This window comes from Lepidochelys kempii, chromosome 5 (assembly GCF_965140285.1).
Source record: "Lepidochelys kempii isolate rLepKem1 chromosome 5, rLepKem1.hap1, whole genome shotgun sequence".
Classification (NCBI taxonomy): Eukaryota; Metazoa; Chordata; order Testudines; family Cheloniidae; genus Lepidochelys; species Lepidochelys kempii.
This window is the reverse complement of record NC_136384.1, coordinates 45073962-45092070: the sequence shown is the minus strand read 5'-3', so window position 1 is coordinate 45092070 and position 18109 is coordinate 45073962. Positions and strand designations below refer to the sequence as shown.

The window sequence follows — 18109 nt, the reverse complement described above, 5'->3', positions numbered from 1 at the left end:
CAAGTTCTTCTGAGAGGGGTTCCTGAATAGGGAAGGGTTGGGAGACTGGGAGAAGGTATAGTTTTGAATTGAATTACATACCCTTTTTCCATTACTTCCAGGGTCAACTTGACTGACATTATGGACTTCTATTTGTTCACAAGCCAGATAGTCTGTCCCCAAATAAGGGATGGAGAGGACTGATGTAGAATTGATTCGGAGCTCTCTATCTTCATGTCAAATCTGTGACCTGGGAACTGAGCAGAAGTTGAGGTTGCACGCTACTTCCCTGTAATCTGTGGTTGAAAAGCCTTCCTTTTCTGCTGTGTTTGAAAAGAAACCAGCTGCTGCTGGTGAAATTGCCATCTTTGAGAGAGATACTATGAAGAGGACAATGATGGATAAAATTGTCTGTTGTATCAAAATGTAGGACAAGAGGCCCCCTGCTGTTGGAAAAACATCCAAAGAACAAGCAGCTGATCTTGTATCTTTCATGTTTCAGAGGAACAGCCGTGTTAGTCTGTATTCGCAAAAAGAAAAGGAGTACTTGTGGCACCTTAGAGACTAACCAATTTATTTGAGCATGAGCTTTCGTGAGCTACAGCTCACTTCATCAGATGTTTACCGTGGAAACTGCAGCAGACTTTATATACACACAGAAATCATGAAACAATACCTCCTCCCACCCCACTGTCCTGCTGGTAATAGCTTATCTAAAGTGATCAACAGGTGGGCCATTTCCAGCACAAATCCAGGTTTTCTCACCCTCCACCCCCCCACACAAATTCACTCTCCTGCTGGTGCTAGCCCATCCAAAGTGACAACTCTTTACATAATCAAGTCGGGCTATTTCCACTGTCTTGTCAGTATTAATACTGAATTATCCATCCCCTTCAAAAGGGAGCTTCTCCACCTTGCACTTTGTTTCAGGAGGGAGAGTAGAGGATCTCAGCCATGCATGACTTCTTAATGTGACTGGAGATGCTTCTGCCCTAGCCAAGGAATCCAAAGCATGAAAAGATGCTCTGAGGGCATGTTTTGATACATTTTGACAGTTATTATAGCATTAACCAGTTTGTGCTGGTCTTCATGAAGTATTTTACTGAAAGTAGAAATCTTTTTCCATAAATGGAATTAATATGCATGGTAATTTGCCATTGTGGTTCCAAGCGACATAGAACAAAACACCTTTCTTCCTATCGCATCCAAATTCTTGCCTTCTTTACTATATAGAGTAGAAAGTGCTTGTCCCGCTCTGGTACTATTTACTTGAGGCTGCTACAACCAGAGAATGCACATTGGGGTGTGAGTGAAAGGAAAACCCTTCATATGGTAAATGAGACAATTTGTCTGCCTTTTTAGAAATTGGTTGACAGGATGCCAGGGTAGACCAAAACATTTTGGTAGGTCTACTGCATCTAGGAAAGGGAGAGAGACTTTATTCTTCAATGGGGCACCAAGAATGTTGAAAAGGGGGTGAGATGTTTCCTCCAGTGCCACAGATAGAAGTTTTAAAGTTATGGCCATCCTTTTTACAAGTTCATGAAATTGTAGTGCATCCTCAGAAGGAGAGGAAGCAAATTTTATTCCAACATTCTCATCAGGGGATGAATCTCTGTTTCCAATTCTGTCTCTAATTGTTGGTATTCCACCTGAAGAACTAGTTCTTTCTTCTGCAAAACTGTAAGGTACAAAGGTGCTCTCTGAAAATAGAAGTCGTAATTGGATCTGTGAATCTCAAATCTGATGGACAAGTCTTTTATTGTTCTTTAGTCAAAGTGGGATTCTTGTGCCAATAATGCTAAGTATATAGCACTGGATGGCGGCCAATAGGACTAGACCACTGACAGTGGCCAATCTTGCCAGTATCTTGCCACATTCTAGTAGTGATTCATAACCCAGAGGCAATGAGGTCTGAAAACTCCACATCTAAGAGTACACCCTGTCCTGTAAGGCTGAAATCTAGCATGGACCACCAGTGGCTTAGTTCAATCCTGTTCCTGTTTTGACTGAGGATCCAACCTTGGAACCGATGCAGATACAACTGGCGAGACCAAATGAACTGGTCTCGTGCAGCATAACAAATGGTAGGATAATTTTATTTAGCGAGTCCAAAGGTGTTTTAGGAGAAGATAAAGACTGGAGAAAAATGAGGAAGTTCATCCACCCATCCACTTTGCTTTTCAGGTGTGGAGATCCGAATAGCAACAATCTGAGGGTGCTTTTCTCTTCCCTTCTTTAGATGGTCTGTCCCATGGATCCGGTACAGGATCTGGCTGTGGATTTGTGTATTCAGCTATCACAGTAACATTGGTAGCTATATGTGACTGTGATAAAAGAACCATCTATTCTGGAAGGATCTTGAGTACCATTTTGGATCTGATGAACTCACGGGATTTGGCAGTTGTGGTCTATGCCAAGTGTCAAGCTGTCCTATAGTGGCTCAAGATTGTGAATACCAGCCTCAGACAGTTAAGATGCAGGGTACAAACCCCAAACTGGCTGTGAATTCTATACTTAGATTTCACCAACAAATATCAAGTGTGAACTCCTCAGGCACTATAACAGCCTAACCATGGAGTCAAAGAGAGTCCCCTTAGCTACTTCTCTATCTTGTCACCCAGGTAAGCCTGCCTTTGTGATAGATGGTCCCTTACACCAAAAATCACAACATCCAGGTTGTTTCCAATCCCAAAGGACCAATCACTTATCCCAGGTCAATCGCACTTCAGATCTTACACCAAAGACAATGTTTATAGCTGATCCTATAACAAACTATCTAAAGATTTAACAACTAAGAAAAAGAAATGAGAGTTATTTATAAGGCTAAAGCAGATAAAAATACACACAAATGAGTTACAGTCTTAAGTTTCAAAAGGTAACAGAAGCTTCTATAATAAGCAAGCTCTATATGTCCTTCACTGCTAAACCAGGCCAAGCACTGCTGATCTTTTGGTTATACTTAGGAATCCTTGCTCCAAACAGCATAAAGATATAGTTTTTTCTTGTTAAGGATTTTTATTCCCCTGTCCCCCAAGTTCAAGCTGATGGGATGTGTTCATGCTCACATCTCATCTTCACTGGATGGGAGGAATGCAATTACCAAAGCCTTTGTTCTTTGATGTTTCACAATGATTCATTTGGTTTCAATGGACCTTCTTGGTGGGCCTTCTGTAGGAAGCCAGCATTTTACATTAATTAATGTTTCTTTCCTGTTTGATGATTTACACAATTACAGAGGATTACAATACAAACCCTGAATATAACTTTATAGTATGGGGTACAGATGTTATAAGTGAGATTAATACATGCAGCATCCTGCAAGAGTTTAATAAAGTCTATACACATTTTATAAACTTAACATCTATTTTAACAATGCTAACACATAGGAGAGGCAGACTAATTCAGGTATGTATTTGTCAGTGTTCAGCAGAGGAATAGGCATGAGCTGGTACCAGGTCTCCCAGCATCACACCAAGATTTTCCCTGATGGACAGCCTTACTTTTCAATTTTGGAATGGACATAGTCAGATCTGAGTGTGCTGGATCTGATTAACCTTTTGTGTGGGACTTGACCCTGCTCAAAGGGGCCCTTTTGTCTTTTGCCATTTTTTCAGAACCACCATGAAAGGATCCAACAACTTCTCTTGTGCCTCAGAGCTTACTGTTAAGCTCTTGACTGGCATCACAAGACATCTCCGAAACCTTTTTTCTAAGATCTGAAGGATACCAAATCCATACATTTGTTTTGTAAACTTTCATGTGTTTCAGAACAACCCAGTTATTGCCAAAATTTTGCCATGAAGTGTGTTTCTGATACTGAACATTTCAGAAAAAAGTAGTGATCTTTAGTCTTTTAGAACTTTATAGTTTCAATGAAGCTGTATGCAGTCTTTTTCCCTCTCAGCCCTAGGTCCATGGTTGGGAAGGAGGGCAACTGGAGCAGGAAGATAGGGGGACAATGGACAGCAAACTAATATAGATTAATGCACGTACCTAGTCCTGACTTGCCAATGTTAACAAGGGGTGAGACTTTCAGTTATTGGCACATCTTCAGGAGCTGCTGGTTCCTGTATTTGAGGATCCAGATCCTCTGGGAGGACCCTAGGACCTATTAATAAGTTTTCCCAAGCCCCACAGGGTTTTAACACATTTCATAGAATCATAAACTTTAAGGTCAGAAGGGACCATTATGATCATCTAGTCTGACCTCCTGCACAACACAGGCCAGAGAATCTCACCCAGCCACTCCTATAACAAACCCCTAACCTATGTCTGAGCTACTGAAGTCCTCAAATCGTGGTTTAAAGACTTCAAGGTGCAGAGAATCCTCCAGCAAGTGACCCGTGCCCCACGCTGCAGAGGAAGGCAAAAAAAACCCCAGGGCCTCTGCCAATCTGCCCAGGAGAAAAATTCCTTCCCGACCCCAAATATGGTGATCAGCTAAACCTGAGCATGTGGGCAGACTCATGAGCCAAACACCCAGGAAAGAATTCTCTGTAGTAACTCAGATCCCACCCCATCTAACATCCCATCACAAGCCATTGGGCATATATATCACTAATAGTTGAAGATCAGTTAATTGCCAAAATTAGGCTATCCCATCATATCATCCCTTCCATAAACTTATCAAGATTAGTCTTCAAGCCAGATATGTCTTTAGCCCCCCACTGCTTCCCTTGGAAGGCTGTTCCAGAACTTCACTCCTCTGATGGTTAGAAACCTTCATCTAATTTCAAGTCTAAACTTCCTGATGGCCAGTTTATATCCATTTGTTCTTGTGTCCACATTGGTACAGAGCTTAAATAATTCTTCTCCCTCTGTGGTATTTATCCCTCTGATATATTTATAGAGAGCAATCATATCTCCTCTCAGACTTCTTTTGGTTAGGCTAAACAAGCCAAGCTCTTTGAATCTCCTTTCATAAGACAAGTTTTCCATTCCTCGGATCATCCTAGTTGCCCTTCTCTGTACCTGTTCCAGTTTGAATTCATCTTTCTTAAACATGGGAGACCAGAACTGCACACAATATTACAGATGAGGTCTCACCACTGCCTTGTATAACGGTACTAACACCTCCTTATGTCTACTGGAAATACCTCACCTGAGGCATCCCAAGACGGCATTAGCTTTTGTCACGGCCATATTACGTTGGTGGCTTATAGTCATCCTGTGATCAACCAATACTCCGAGGTCCTTCTCCTCCTCTGTTACTTCCAACTGATGCGTCCCCAGTTTATAACAAAAATTCTTGTTATTAATCCCTAAATGCATGACCTTGCACTTTTCACTATTAAATTTCATCCTATTACTATTACTCCAGTTTACAAGGTCATCCAGATCTTTCTGTATGATATCCCGGTCCTTCTCTGTATTGGCAATACCTCCCAGCTTTGTGTCATCCGCAAACTTTATTCGCACATTCCAGCTTTTTGTGCCAAGGTCAGGAATAAAAAGATTAAATAAGATTGGTCCCAAAACCGATCCCTGAGAAACTCCACTAGTAACCTCCTTCCAGCCTCACAGGTCACCTTTCAGTGTGACCCATTGTAGTCTCCCCTTTAACCAGTTCCTTATCCACCTTTCAATTTTCACATTGATCCCCATCTTTTCCAATTTCGCTAATAATTCCCCATGTGGAAACATATCAAATGCCTTACTGAAATCGAGGTAAATTAAATCCACTGCATTTCCTTTGTCTAAAATATCTGTTACCTTCTCAAAGAAGGAGATCAGGTTGGTTTGACACGATCTACCTTTTGTAAAGCCATGCTGTATTTTGTCCCAATTACCATTGACTTCAATGTCCTTAAATACTTTCTCCTTCAAAATTTTTTTCCAAGACCTTGCATACTACAGAGGTCAAATTAACAGGCCTGTAGTTACCCGGATCACTTTTTTTCCCCCTTTCTTAAAAATAGGAACTATGTGAGCAATTCTCCAGTCATACAGTACAACCCCTGAGTTTACAGATTCATTAAAATTTTTTGCTAATGGGCTTGCAATTTCATGTGCCAGTTCCTTTAATATTCTTGGATGAAGATTATCTGCCCCCTCCCCCCCCCCGATTTAGTCCCATTAAGCTGTTCAAGTTTGGCTTCTACCTCGGATGTGGTAATATCTACCTCCATATCCTCCTTCCCATTTGTCACCCTACCATTATCCCTAAGCTCCTCATTAAAGACTGAGGCAAAGTATTTGTTTAGATATTGGGCCATGCCTAGATTATTCTTAACCTCCACTCCATCCTCAGTGTTTAGCAGTCCCACCTCTTCTTTCTTTGTTTTCTTCTTATTTATACAGCTATAGAACCTTTTACTATTGGTTTTAATACATGGAAGATCTCATGTTTCTTCTTTTTGTCCAGAGAATTTCATAATAGACCTCTCTGACTCATTGGACAATATAGGTTAATACACATAACTAGAGTGGAGCTAATTCATTTGTTTTTAAAAATTGAATGAAGAATAATCAGGGACAGGGGTATTTTGGCATAGTTTCTGTTTTAAAAAAGGATGACGAGATTTACAAATAACGTAAAATAAATAGAAGAGACTAAGGCCATTGTTTAAAGGCAAGATTTTGAAAATATTTATATAAAATAGAAAAAGCTTGAGTTTGAACGAAGTTCGAAATATTAAAAAAGACAAAGGTATCTGTGACAGGTGGGGCTGCTCCATAGTGCCCCCGGTGGAACCAAGTGTGGTTCTGCGGGTGCTCCCTGAGTCCACAAGTTTTGACTGTCTGCTTGGAGAAGGGCAGCTTGTGCCCTACGCTTAGCAACAGTCTCTAAACAGTTAAACACAAATAAACTCAAAATTTGGCTGTCTGTGCCTTTTAATAAACAAACAACAACAAAGCAAGCACTTATTTGCAGCACTTGAAGGCAAGGCCCTGACCTGGCATTGGGCTTGTGGGTTAGCACTGAGGAGCACAGTCTCTGCCCAGTCTCGCCCAGCTCTGCCCCTGAGAAGAATCTGGGAAGCATTCTTAATTGGCCTGCTGGCTCCTGATTGGTCAGTTCTCCTCCTTGCCCTTCTAGGACTCTGGACAACTAAGTCTTGTTGGTAGCCCAGCCTGACTGTATGTGCAGATGTGTGTGCGCGGATGTGTGTGGGGAGGGAGGTGTCAGGATGCCAACACCTCTAGTAGGGGTTAGGGAAGGCCTGATAGATCCCAAGGGCCCCAATCTCCTCCTTCTAGAATATCCACACCATCCCAGGAAAAGAAACCTGCATTCTAGCGCTGTGAACCTTGGTATCGCATGCAAAAGGCATATGGTTGCAGTGCCAAATAACATTGAGTAATGCGAGGACTAGTGTCCTTCAACACCTGCAACCATTTATGGGGTGGATTGTCCATTATTAGGTTAAAGGGAGACCCTAAAATATAATAATGTAATTCCCCAACAACCTATTTGATGGTCAGGCATTCTTGCTTGATGATGAAGAATCTAGTCTCTAGTGGATGCAGTTTCTGAATAGTATAAGATCCTCCACAACCTGAAAGTTTTGTGACACTGCTCCCAAACATACTGCAGAAGCATCAGTTTGCAGTAAGAACTGGAATGAGAAGTTGTCCAGACTCTGAAGTACAGGCTGCTGACACAGGGTACTCTTTATCTTGATAATGGCTTCATCACAGTCAGTTGTCCACTGCTCTGGGTGCAGTGGCCTTTGTGAGGTCTGTCAATGGTGCTGCAAGGTTTGCGAAGTGGGGCATGAACCTAATGTAGTAGTTGGCCCACTCCCAGGAAAGCACCCCCCGCCCCCCCTCTCCATAGCACTATGTCCATCCATACCCTACTTCAATGGTGTGCTTATGAGAGAAAGGAGATCAAGGGAGCCCCAAGGTGTCCTTTAGGTGCTACCTGTTGGCACTGAGGGAAAGCGTCACAAAAATTCACTACTTCTTTGTGGACCCCTGGCTGATAAAATCTCCAGGGTTTTGTCTCTGCCCAAGTGAGCAACGAAGGGACTCATGTGCCAGCTGTAGCATTTTTTTCTGAACGTTTCAAAGCACCAGGATCTAGTGGCATACCTCACCTGGGCTGGAGTTCATCTCCACTCAACAGAGTAAGTCATTTTGCCACTTGAAATAAGGACATTGGGCGGTTTAAACCTCCTGAGAGATAGTTCCATTAACCACCACAATCTAGGTGTATGCCTCTCCAAGGGTGGCATCTCCTTGTTCTTCTCAGACCAAATCAAAGGAACTGGTTAACAGCATTGGGTTGATGTTGGGAAGAGAGTTATTCCGAGGCTGTTCTGCTGAGCTGCCAGCCAGCTCATCAGCTGCCAAGGCTGTTTGCAATCAAGCAAGTTGTCGCTGTTTCTGAGTCTTCTTGAATTGCAAGAAGCCATTACAGAGGTTGGAGCCCACAATCAGGAAGATGTCAGACAGGTGGTCAGATCTGATGTCTGAGCTCTCGGAGTGGTGCAGTAATAGTGAAGAGAAACATTGCCAGTCCCTCCTGATTATTACTTCCCATGGCAAACTGGGTGTTATACCAACCTGAAGCATTCTGGTTGGTCCCGTATGTTCAAAGATCGCCAGGTTATTGGGTAGGTATGAGTATCCCCATGGACCCAGGTCATATACACTGGATCATCCTCCTGTTGCTCTCCAGAATCCAGTAAGGTCTCCCAGACTAGGGTTCAGAAGCACCTTGAGTTTATTAGCTCTGATACTGTTGAGCCCCATAGAACTATTGGATTTACAAATCCTTAGCAACAGTTCTCATCTGTTCTTCCTGAGAGGCCCTAGCACTCCATGAAACCACACTCTATGAAATTGCATGAGTGACTGATGTACCCCAGCTTTCCACTGTGGAAACAGATGATCATTTGTTTAGGGGAAGCTCCCTGACCGGCTCCCAGGTGTGACTCCATGTACTTCCTCTCTGATGCTCTTTTGGTGGTGTTGTGCGGTGCCTTCTGGGGTCCATGAGGAGGGTAACCCTCGTTCTGAGACTTTTCCAGGAAACGGCCGAGGGTGATTCCTTGGGAGGTTGGGGCCAGGCTTCTCCAGGCCCAGGTGGCTCACACTGGTCGGGTCAACCAAACAGCATAAAGTCCTCTGTGAATAGGATGGCACCTTCAGTGGTGCTGGAGTTATGTCTGCATATGGTAGGTTTGAATGGTGGCTTACAAAACCTCTAGATACTGTCTGCACACTACAGACTCTACAATTTCAATTGGAGAGCGGGAAACCAGCTGAAGCAAGTAGGTGGCCCAATCCTTTAGTTGCTGGGCATTGGAACAGGGTTGTATCCCAAAGGAGAAAGTTTCTATCTGGAACCAGTGCTGGTAAGTCTCCAGTGATACTCCTGGTCAGTCAAAGATGGTGGTTTTCAGGGTATCATAGTCCTTTGTGGCTTCATCATTTAAGGCCCAGTAACCTGTCTGAGCTTCCCCAGACAGAAAAGGAGCTAGTCATGCAGCTTAGGTAGTCTTTTCCCACTGAACAGCGTAACATGTATTTCAAGATCATCATCAGGTCCCAGTTTGGTAAGGTCTATTCCTGACCCCAAAGTGTCCCTCTGGAATGGGAGAGGCTGGTGATCCACCCATTTATTGCCTCCTGGAACTGTCATTGCCGCTATGGCTGCTGCCTCTACAGTAGCTTGAGGAGCACAGCTTGCTGCTTCTGGGTGGCCTCTTTGGCGGCCAGTTGCGCATCCAGGAAAAGCCTCTGCTGCAGAGCCGGGAGTTATACAGTCTCCTCCATGGTTCTCATTTACAGAAAGGAGGAGTCGATCCTATTGCTAATACCAAGTTGGGATAGGTGGGGCTGCTCCATAGTGCCTCTTGTGGGGCCAAGTGTGGTACTGCAGGTGTTCCCTGCTTTAGACCACAAGTACTGGCAGCCTGCTTGGAGCAGGGTGACCATGTCACAAGCTCAGCAACCGTCCCTAAAGAGTTAAATAAAAATAAACTCAGATGTCGGCTGTCAGCACCTTTAAATAAACAAACAACAACATACTTAGTTGCAGCACTTGAAGACAAGGCCCTGTGGTTCTGGGATAGCAATGAGGAGCTCCAATTCTGTCACAGTCCTTATCCGGCCTGCTGGCTCCCAATTGGTAAGTTTCTCCTTCTGGCCCTTTTAGGCCTCTGGAGGACTAAGTCTTGTTGGTAGCCTAACTGGGCAGGTGGGTTTTAGGGTGCCAACACCTCCAGCAGAGTGCAGAAAAGGCCTGATATTATGCTTATGATATTTAACAGCAAGATAGACAGACAGGCTAGAATTAATGAGAATAATAAAAAATGAAAAAAGGGTTATATAGAACTGTAAAGACGAATGCTAATAATAAACATACTACATCAAGGTTCTGGTTGAATATAAAATTATACAGGAAAAAGGCAAGCAGTAACATAATTTTAGCATCAAAAACAATAGTGAAGGACTAAATACAGAAAAATAAGATCAAGCCCATTGTTCAGTACATGTGATATGTTGCTTCTGTGTTTGATCCTCAGAGGATAAGAGTCTGCTACAGCTCCCAGCTTGAGGACTTAGGCCCCCATCCTGCAAACACTCACTAACTTAACTTTACTTAAATGAGTAATTCAATTAAAGTAAATGATCTTACACTTCTAAAATACAAATTATAAAGCAGTTTTACCAAATTGCATAGAAAATTTAATTTTCAAAACTACACTATGCATCATTAAACAGATGTAAAACAAGTCGTTATTTCTGGAAACTCCAATTCATTCTTGTTTCTTTCCTTTCTCTGGTAACAAATGTGATTATCCACTATGGTTCTCCCTCTCACTATGTCACTGGCTTTTTTGTGGTTTTCAAGGACAATCTGATTGGTGTGTGAGCTTCCCAAGAGAACAGACACACAGGCACAGATATAAACACCGCCCATCCAAGATGCTCTCACAGAAAAATCTTGTATACAGAGAACCCATTTAACTACGCTTTAACATGCAAACCAGTACTGGGGTTGTTGTCTCCCCTTGAAATCTATCTTAATATGAATATTTCTAAAAATCAGGGCTATTCATTACAGGAGTCTCTTTTCTTGACAGGGCTCTCAGGATCAAATGGCATGTTTCTTGGGAGCTTAATGGACAGATTTTTGGTCATGTTTCATCTACATGCGCTCTGAAGAAAGAGTTGGATTTAACAACTGAGCCTATTATAATGATAATCCATTTGTCAAAAAAGGCACAATCACTTAACCTCTGCTTGCCATCATATGGTGTAGCTAAAACATTGCCTCCTGGTCTGTTATTCCAATATTTCAGCAGAATTTTAAGCACCAGTTTCTATCTTTATTACAGAGGGAGCTAACTGAGATGCAGTAGCTTGTCAAAATTGTGCTTTAAAAAAATGTCACTGAATTAACTACCAAATCTAAAAGCTTCTCCAGTTCCAAACATGGGACCTCACCCTAAAGGGTACTGACTGATTCTTGTAAAGTGCTGAGGGAAGTTTTGAAAGTGCTCAGAACCTTACAGGATCAGGCCCAGTCTAGATTAACCACCTACATCCTGATTTGATCCACTTTTGCATCAATCATGCTGACGGCATATTGATGTTGATTTTTTTTTTAAATGCCGGAACTCCATATATTTGCTTAGAGAGCTGGATTTATTGGGTCAGGTCTATCTCGAAGATAGCTGGGAGTGCTGGTAGCGTAGGGCCTGAGGAGGGACTCTACATAGCCAGACAATCCTGCTGTCAGGGTGCCAATGCCTGAGATGATGGGGCATCCAGGATTTCCAGGTTTATGGATCTTGGGTAGCAGATATAGCAAGATAGAGATAGAGATAGCAGCACTCCCAGCTATCTTCGAGACACCACTGACTTCCTGAGGAAACTACAATCCATCGGTGATCTTCCTGAAAACACCATCCTGGCCACTATGGATGTAGAAGCCCTCTACACCAACATTCCACACAAAGATGGACTACAAGCCGTCAGGAACAGTATCCCCGATAATGTCACGGGAAACCTGGTGGCTGAACTTTGTGACTTTGTCCTCACCCATAACTATTTCACATTTGGGGACAATGTGTACCGTCAAATCAGCGGCACTGCTATGGGTACCCGCATGGCCCCACAGTATGCCAACATTTTTAGGGCTGACTTAGAACAGCGCTTCCTCAACTCCCGTCCCCTAATGCCCCTACTCTACTTGTGCTATATTGATGACATCTTCATCATCTGGACCCATGGAAAAGAAGCCCTTGAGGAATTCCACCATGATTTCAACAATTTCCATCCCACCATCAATCTCAGCCTGGACCACTCCACACAAGTGATCCACTTCCTGGACACTACGGTGCTAATAAGCGATGGTCACATAAACACCACCCTATACCGGAAACCTACTGACCGCTATACTTACCTACATGCCTCCAGCTTTCATCCAGACCACACCACACAATCCATTGTCTACAGCCAAGCTCTATGATACAAGCGCATTTGCTCCAACCTCTCAGACAGAGACAAACACCTACAAGATCTCTATCAAGCATTCTTACAACTACAATACCCACCTGTGGAAGTGAAGAAACAGACTGACAGAGCCAGAAGAGTACCCAGAAGTCACCTACTACAGGACAGACCCAACAAAGAAAATAACAGAACGCCACTAGCCATCACCTTCAGCCCCCAACTAAAACCTCTCCAACGCATCATCAAGGATCTACAACCTATCCTGAAGGATGACCCATCACTCTCACAGATCATGGGAGACAGGCCAGTCCTTGCTTACAGACAGCCCCCCAGCCTGCAGCAAATACTCACCAGCAACCACATACCACACAACAAAAACACAGACCCAGGAACCTATCCTTGCAATAAAGCCCATTGCCAACTGTGTCCACATATCTATTCAGGGGACACCATCACAGGGCCTAATCACATCAGCCACACTATCAGAGGCTCATTCACCTGCACATCCACCAATGTGATATATGCCATCATGTGCCAGCAATGCCCCTCTGCCATGTACATTGGTCAAACTGGACAGTCTCTACGTAAAAGAATAAATGCACAAATCAGATGTCAAGAATTATAACATTCATAAACCAGTTGGAGAACACTTCAATCTCTCTGGTCACTCGATTTTCAGACCTAAAAGTCGCAATATTACAACAAAAATACTTCAAAAACAGACTCCAACGAGAGACTGCTGAATTGGAATTAATTTGCAAACTGGATACAATTAACTTAGGCTTGAATAGAGACTGGGAGTGGATGGGTCATTACACAAAGTAAAACTATTTCCCCATGTTTATAACCCCCCTCCCCCCAAAAACTGTTCCTCAGACATTCTTGTCAACTGCTGGAAATGGCCCACCTTGATTATCACTACAAAAGGCTTTCTCCCCCAGCCCCCTGCTCTCCTGCTAGTATTAGCTCATCTTAAGTGATCACTCTCCTTACAGTGTGTATGATAACACCCATTGTTTCATGTTCTCTGTGTATATAAATCTCCCCACTGTATTTTCCACTGAATGCATCTAATGAAGTGAGCTGTAGCTCACGAAAGCTTATGCTCAAATAAATCTGCTAGTCTCTAAGGTTCCACAAGCACTCCTTTTCTTTTTGCGAATACAGACTAACATGATTGCTACTCTGAAACTGTTAAAAGAGGTATTCTTGACCTTTTCCGTTTATGGGGCTTATATTGCACTCTGTGTGCTCTGAAGCCGAGCAGCTGGTGTACCTCTTGCAGGGACAATCTGCATATCAGCTGTTCGGGGGTGTGAGCAAGAGGGGATTGAAGTGGAAACAAGGATGTGTGAAGGGGCAGGAGGCAGTTGAAGGGAGATGCAGGGGGCCGGATGGGATGGGGGGCAGGGGCAGTGGGTGCACGGCATGGTGGATAGGGCAATGCAGGGGAATCAGGAGGCAGGCGGAGAAATGAAGGGGGAAGGAGAGGAGGGATGGGGCAAGTGAGGAGGGGGCAGGGCAGGAGTTGAGTGTGGGTGGGACCATGAGCAGAAGAGGTGGACGGGAAGCTAGCCTCCCATAGGGGAATTGTCACTTACCGCCCATATCTATAAGGTGTCACACACCCCTACAGCATCGTCTAAGTGATATAAAAATATACACATTTCTTATGACAATTTACAAGAGAATACTTATTCTGTTGTAACAGATGTTACAGAATACTTTGCGCCACCCTGGAGTTTTGAGTAAATTCCTAAGAAAAATGTCAGTGCACACATATTCTCTCTCTCTCTCTCTCTCTCTCTCACAAAACCCTGTTTGGGTGCAGTTTGGCAACTGCAATATGAGAAGATAATCCCTTGAGAGATCACTATACTTCCAAATAATCAAATATATTCACTAGCTCCTCAGTCTTATGGATTTCAAGGACCTCAGCTGTTTGTCTGGACTCACCCTCTTATGTAGACGTTCTGCTTCCTCCTGATATGCAGCAAGCTGTTGTTTCCATTGTTTTACATTGGCAGTGGATTCCAGCAGAGCTGCTGTGAGCTTGGCATTGTTACCCTTAAGTGTGGCCAGTTCAGCCTCCCAGTGCTTGCTGATTGTCGAACTACAAACATAGAATAAGAACAATCATAATAATGCAAATCACCATAGCCTCATTTTTTTTTTCTTTTTGGCTCTTCATTGCCAAAGTGCTGTCTTTCAGGAAACATTCAAAATACAGAAAATCAAGGACTAATTAAAAAAATCTCACTCCATTGAAAGCTTAAATGAGAAAGGTACCCAGGCTGGTTTAGTTGCTCAAATAGTTCAAATTCTCAAAACACTTAAAATAGATTTCACCATGGAAAAGTATAATTACAAAAACCTTCAAAGTCCAATTTATCCTACCACAAATAGATGCTGAAGCCCAGGACTGCTTTCTAAAAGTAACTGCATGTGATTTAAAAAACATATTCAACATAATTCCTAATGATTTAAATATATATATATGCTTTCTATGTAACTGATCTTTTTTTAGCTTTAAATTTTTGAAATATATTTCAACATATTGATTTCAGAGAATGAGTACAGTGGTTTGGAGCTACAGTGTAGTCAGCCTAATTACAATATCTCTAGTACAGAAGTAAATCAAACCTGAAGAATACACTTCGGCATACATTCAAACATCCTGAATGTATTGGGAAGCTTCTCCTCCTAGGAAGTCCATCCTGGACCTCCTCGAGAATAACTTTACGGGGAATTAATATGTTTCCATAAATATGCATCCCTATTTCTAATGCTGCAATTCTGCTTTCCCGTCATCTGTAGATAATAAAAAATTAGGTACACTTCTCATGTACGTAACACTGTTCTCAACAGTATGAAAATCATGCATGTTTCTGTAACCTTTCCTTTAGGTGTTAAATAGGATAAAAGATGAGGCCTCAGTTCACATAGTAAAACGTCTCAGTGATTACTTCTCAGATTTCATTACAAGATAAAAAAATCTTGTGTGGAGTCTGATTACCAAATCTAAACAACCATAAAATTAATTACTATGACGTTAGCTACTTTTAAAGAATTATTTTTTTCCTGCACGAAGGAATTATGCAGATGGATACTACCTGGAATAAGGACAAGATAAAAATAAAGGTCCCTCTTAATCTTATTACCCTAGATGGAGATTAAGGCTATCCTTCACTAAGGGTAAATCTCTCCTGGGATGCAGCTGCCCTTCCTGCACCCACACAAGTGAATCAAGACCGAAAGGTTTATCCCACATTGGCTTCCCTGATCTACATTTATGGAGGTTAAATGTCCAAAGGTCTAAACAGGATTTTAAAACTTCAAATTCCACAGCTGTCTAAAACTAGAGGCCTTTTGACTTCCGTGCATCCATATAAAAATGATTGATTTTTACCCAAATTATAAAAAGACCATTTGACATACCAGTATTTTTTAGCTTTGCTTTTCACATATGCTCTTCTATTCTAACCAACTAGTTTTAACATGACAATATAAAATAATGTAATAGTGACATTAATGATCAAACAGAAAGGAATATTTTAGATATTTCTCTTTGTGCTTCACTGTTAATGCCTGTAGCAAAAAAACAGCCCAGTTAATGGCTTAAATGGAAAGAATCAATTGTCTCAGTCCATTCCAATGGACAAATTTTCACATCACAAACACTATCACCATAACAATTACACTTTTGTCAGCAGCATCAGCAAGAGAGACCAAGGACTGAATAGGCAGAGAGCTTTTATCACTCTATCTCAGCCCTGGTCTACATTACAGAGTTAAGTCGAGGTAAAACAGCTTATGTTGACCTAATTCTGTAAGTGTCTACACGAAAATGCTGCTCCCACCGATGTAACTCACCCACTACACTGACTTAGGCCTGGTCTATGATACAGCGTTCGATCGATGCAAGGCAGTTTATGTCGACCTAACTCGTAAGCGGCTACACTAAAACGTCGCTCCCGCTGATGTAACATGCCCACTACACCGACCTACTAACTCCACGTCTGTGAGAGGCGTAGCACTTAGGTTGACATAGTTAGGTCGATGCAGTGTCAGTGTAAACACTGCATTACTTACATTGACTTTAGTGGCCTCCAGGAGGTTTCCTACAATGCCTAAAATTCAGTCACCATTTTGAACTCCACAGCCCGGTGACCAGGTAGACAGCCCTCCCCTTTAAAGCCCTGCGAATTTTTGGAATTCCATTTCCTATTTGTTTGGCGTGGAGAGTTCACCTAGCAACTGCCCCGCTGACCATGCTGACTGCACACTGCTGACACACTTCTGCGTGGAGTACACAGGAGGTGGTGGATCTCCTGGGTCTGTGGGGAGAAGAGGGATCTGCAGCAGTGCCACATGAAAGCCAAGGAGCTGAGGCAGGTGTACCAGAAGGCAATGGAGCCTAACAGTTGCTGTGGTGCAGAGCTGCAGACATGCCACTTTTACAAAGAGCTGCATGCCATCTTTGGTGGAGCAGGAATCACAGGCAGCTGGAGTAAACAGTTAGGAGGAGGTGTTGGATGAGGAAGAGGAGGAGTATGGGGGACAGGCGACTGGGGGATCCAGTGGTGCAGCGATCCAGGACGTATTTTTTACTCCAGATCAGTCAAGCCAGTTCCTACAGTCCAGCATGGGCAAGCCTGATGCTGGGGAAGGAACCTCTGGTATGTGTACAGTTTGCTTTGATATTGCAGGGACACATCTGTTCATTTACTCTTTTTTGATCATGCTAGAAAAGGTAGTGAAATAACCAACAGAGGTAGATGCACTATCTGCTTCTTATTCCCCTGTAGAATTAGGCAGGGGGGTCCTGCAGAACAGTTTGTTTATGTGCACCAGGATGCACCTTGAATTCCTAGAGATCTTGAAGAAACTTTTCTGAAGGTACACTGCAATCCTCTGCTGAAGGTTTCTAGGGAGGGCTGCCTTATTTTTTCTGCTGTGGTAGGACACTTTCCCATTCCACTCAGCAATTACTTAAGCAAGCATCACTGAAACACACAAGCTAGCTGCAGATGGATCCAGTCTACAGCCAGACATGTGCAGGAGCTGTTCCCTTTCAGCCTCCATTACCCTCAGGAGTGAGATATCACCTAAAATCACCACTGCCTGTGGAAAATGGTGCCAGTATTCAGTTCAATTGCCCTATCTACATATACTCATACCCGTCCCCCTCATTGTCCCAACTCGCTCCCTCCCTCGCAGGCCATAGTCACCATGGCTGCTGGGACAGCCGCCATGCTCTATGAATCCCAAGGAGAAGTGAGAACATAGTGCTTGCAACTTGTGTGGATCAAGGGGAGTGAGTTCAATATACCATGTTTCCATTTATCTTGTGAATATATTCACTATAGTACCTCTGTGCATTGTATCTTTTGCAGCTGGAAATGTGGCCTTGAGGGTCTCTCCATCCACACCAGTGGAGCAGCTCAGTCAGATAAGGAGGAGAAGGTGCAGGATGACATGTTCTAAGAGATCATGCAAATCTCTGGTGCTGTGGACACCGAGCACAGGGCTTGGAGGATCACCCTTATGGACAGAATGGACAAGGATAGAGGGGAGAGAAGAAAAGCACAGGAAAAGGAGAGAGACATGCAGCAGGAGATTCTAGTGATTTTCAAGTGGCAAACAGACATGCTGGAGACTCTTGTTCACCTTCAGGTTCAAGAGAACCCGTGCTCACCTCTCCCTGCAGCCC

The 18109-nt window shown here is 43.1% G+C and overlaps 1 protein-coding gene across 2 annotated transcripts in view; it reads right to left on the bottom strand.

Moving 5' to 3' along the window:
- The window catches only part of HOMER1 (homer scaffold protein 1), a 151493-nt gene that overhangs the window by 24294 nt on the left and 109090 nt on the right, over positions 1–18109 (bottom strand). For both annotated transcript variants that reach the window (XM_073344146.2, XM_073344147.2), the window contains exon 6: positions 14353–14509. In XM_073344146.2, the coding sequence (XP_073200247.1) occupies positions 14353–14509 (157 nt within the window). The remainder of the gene's footprint in view (positions 1–14352; positions 14510–18109) is intronic.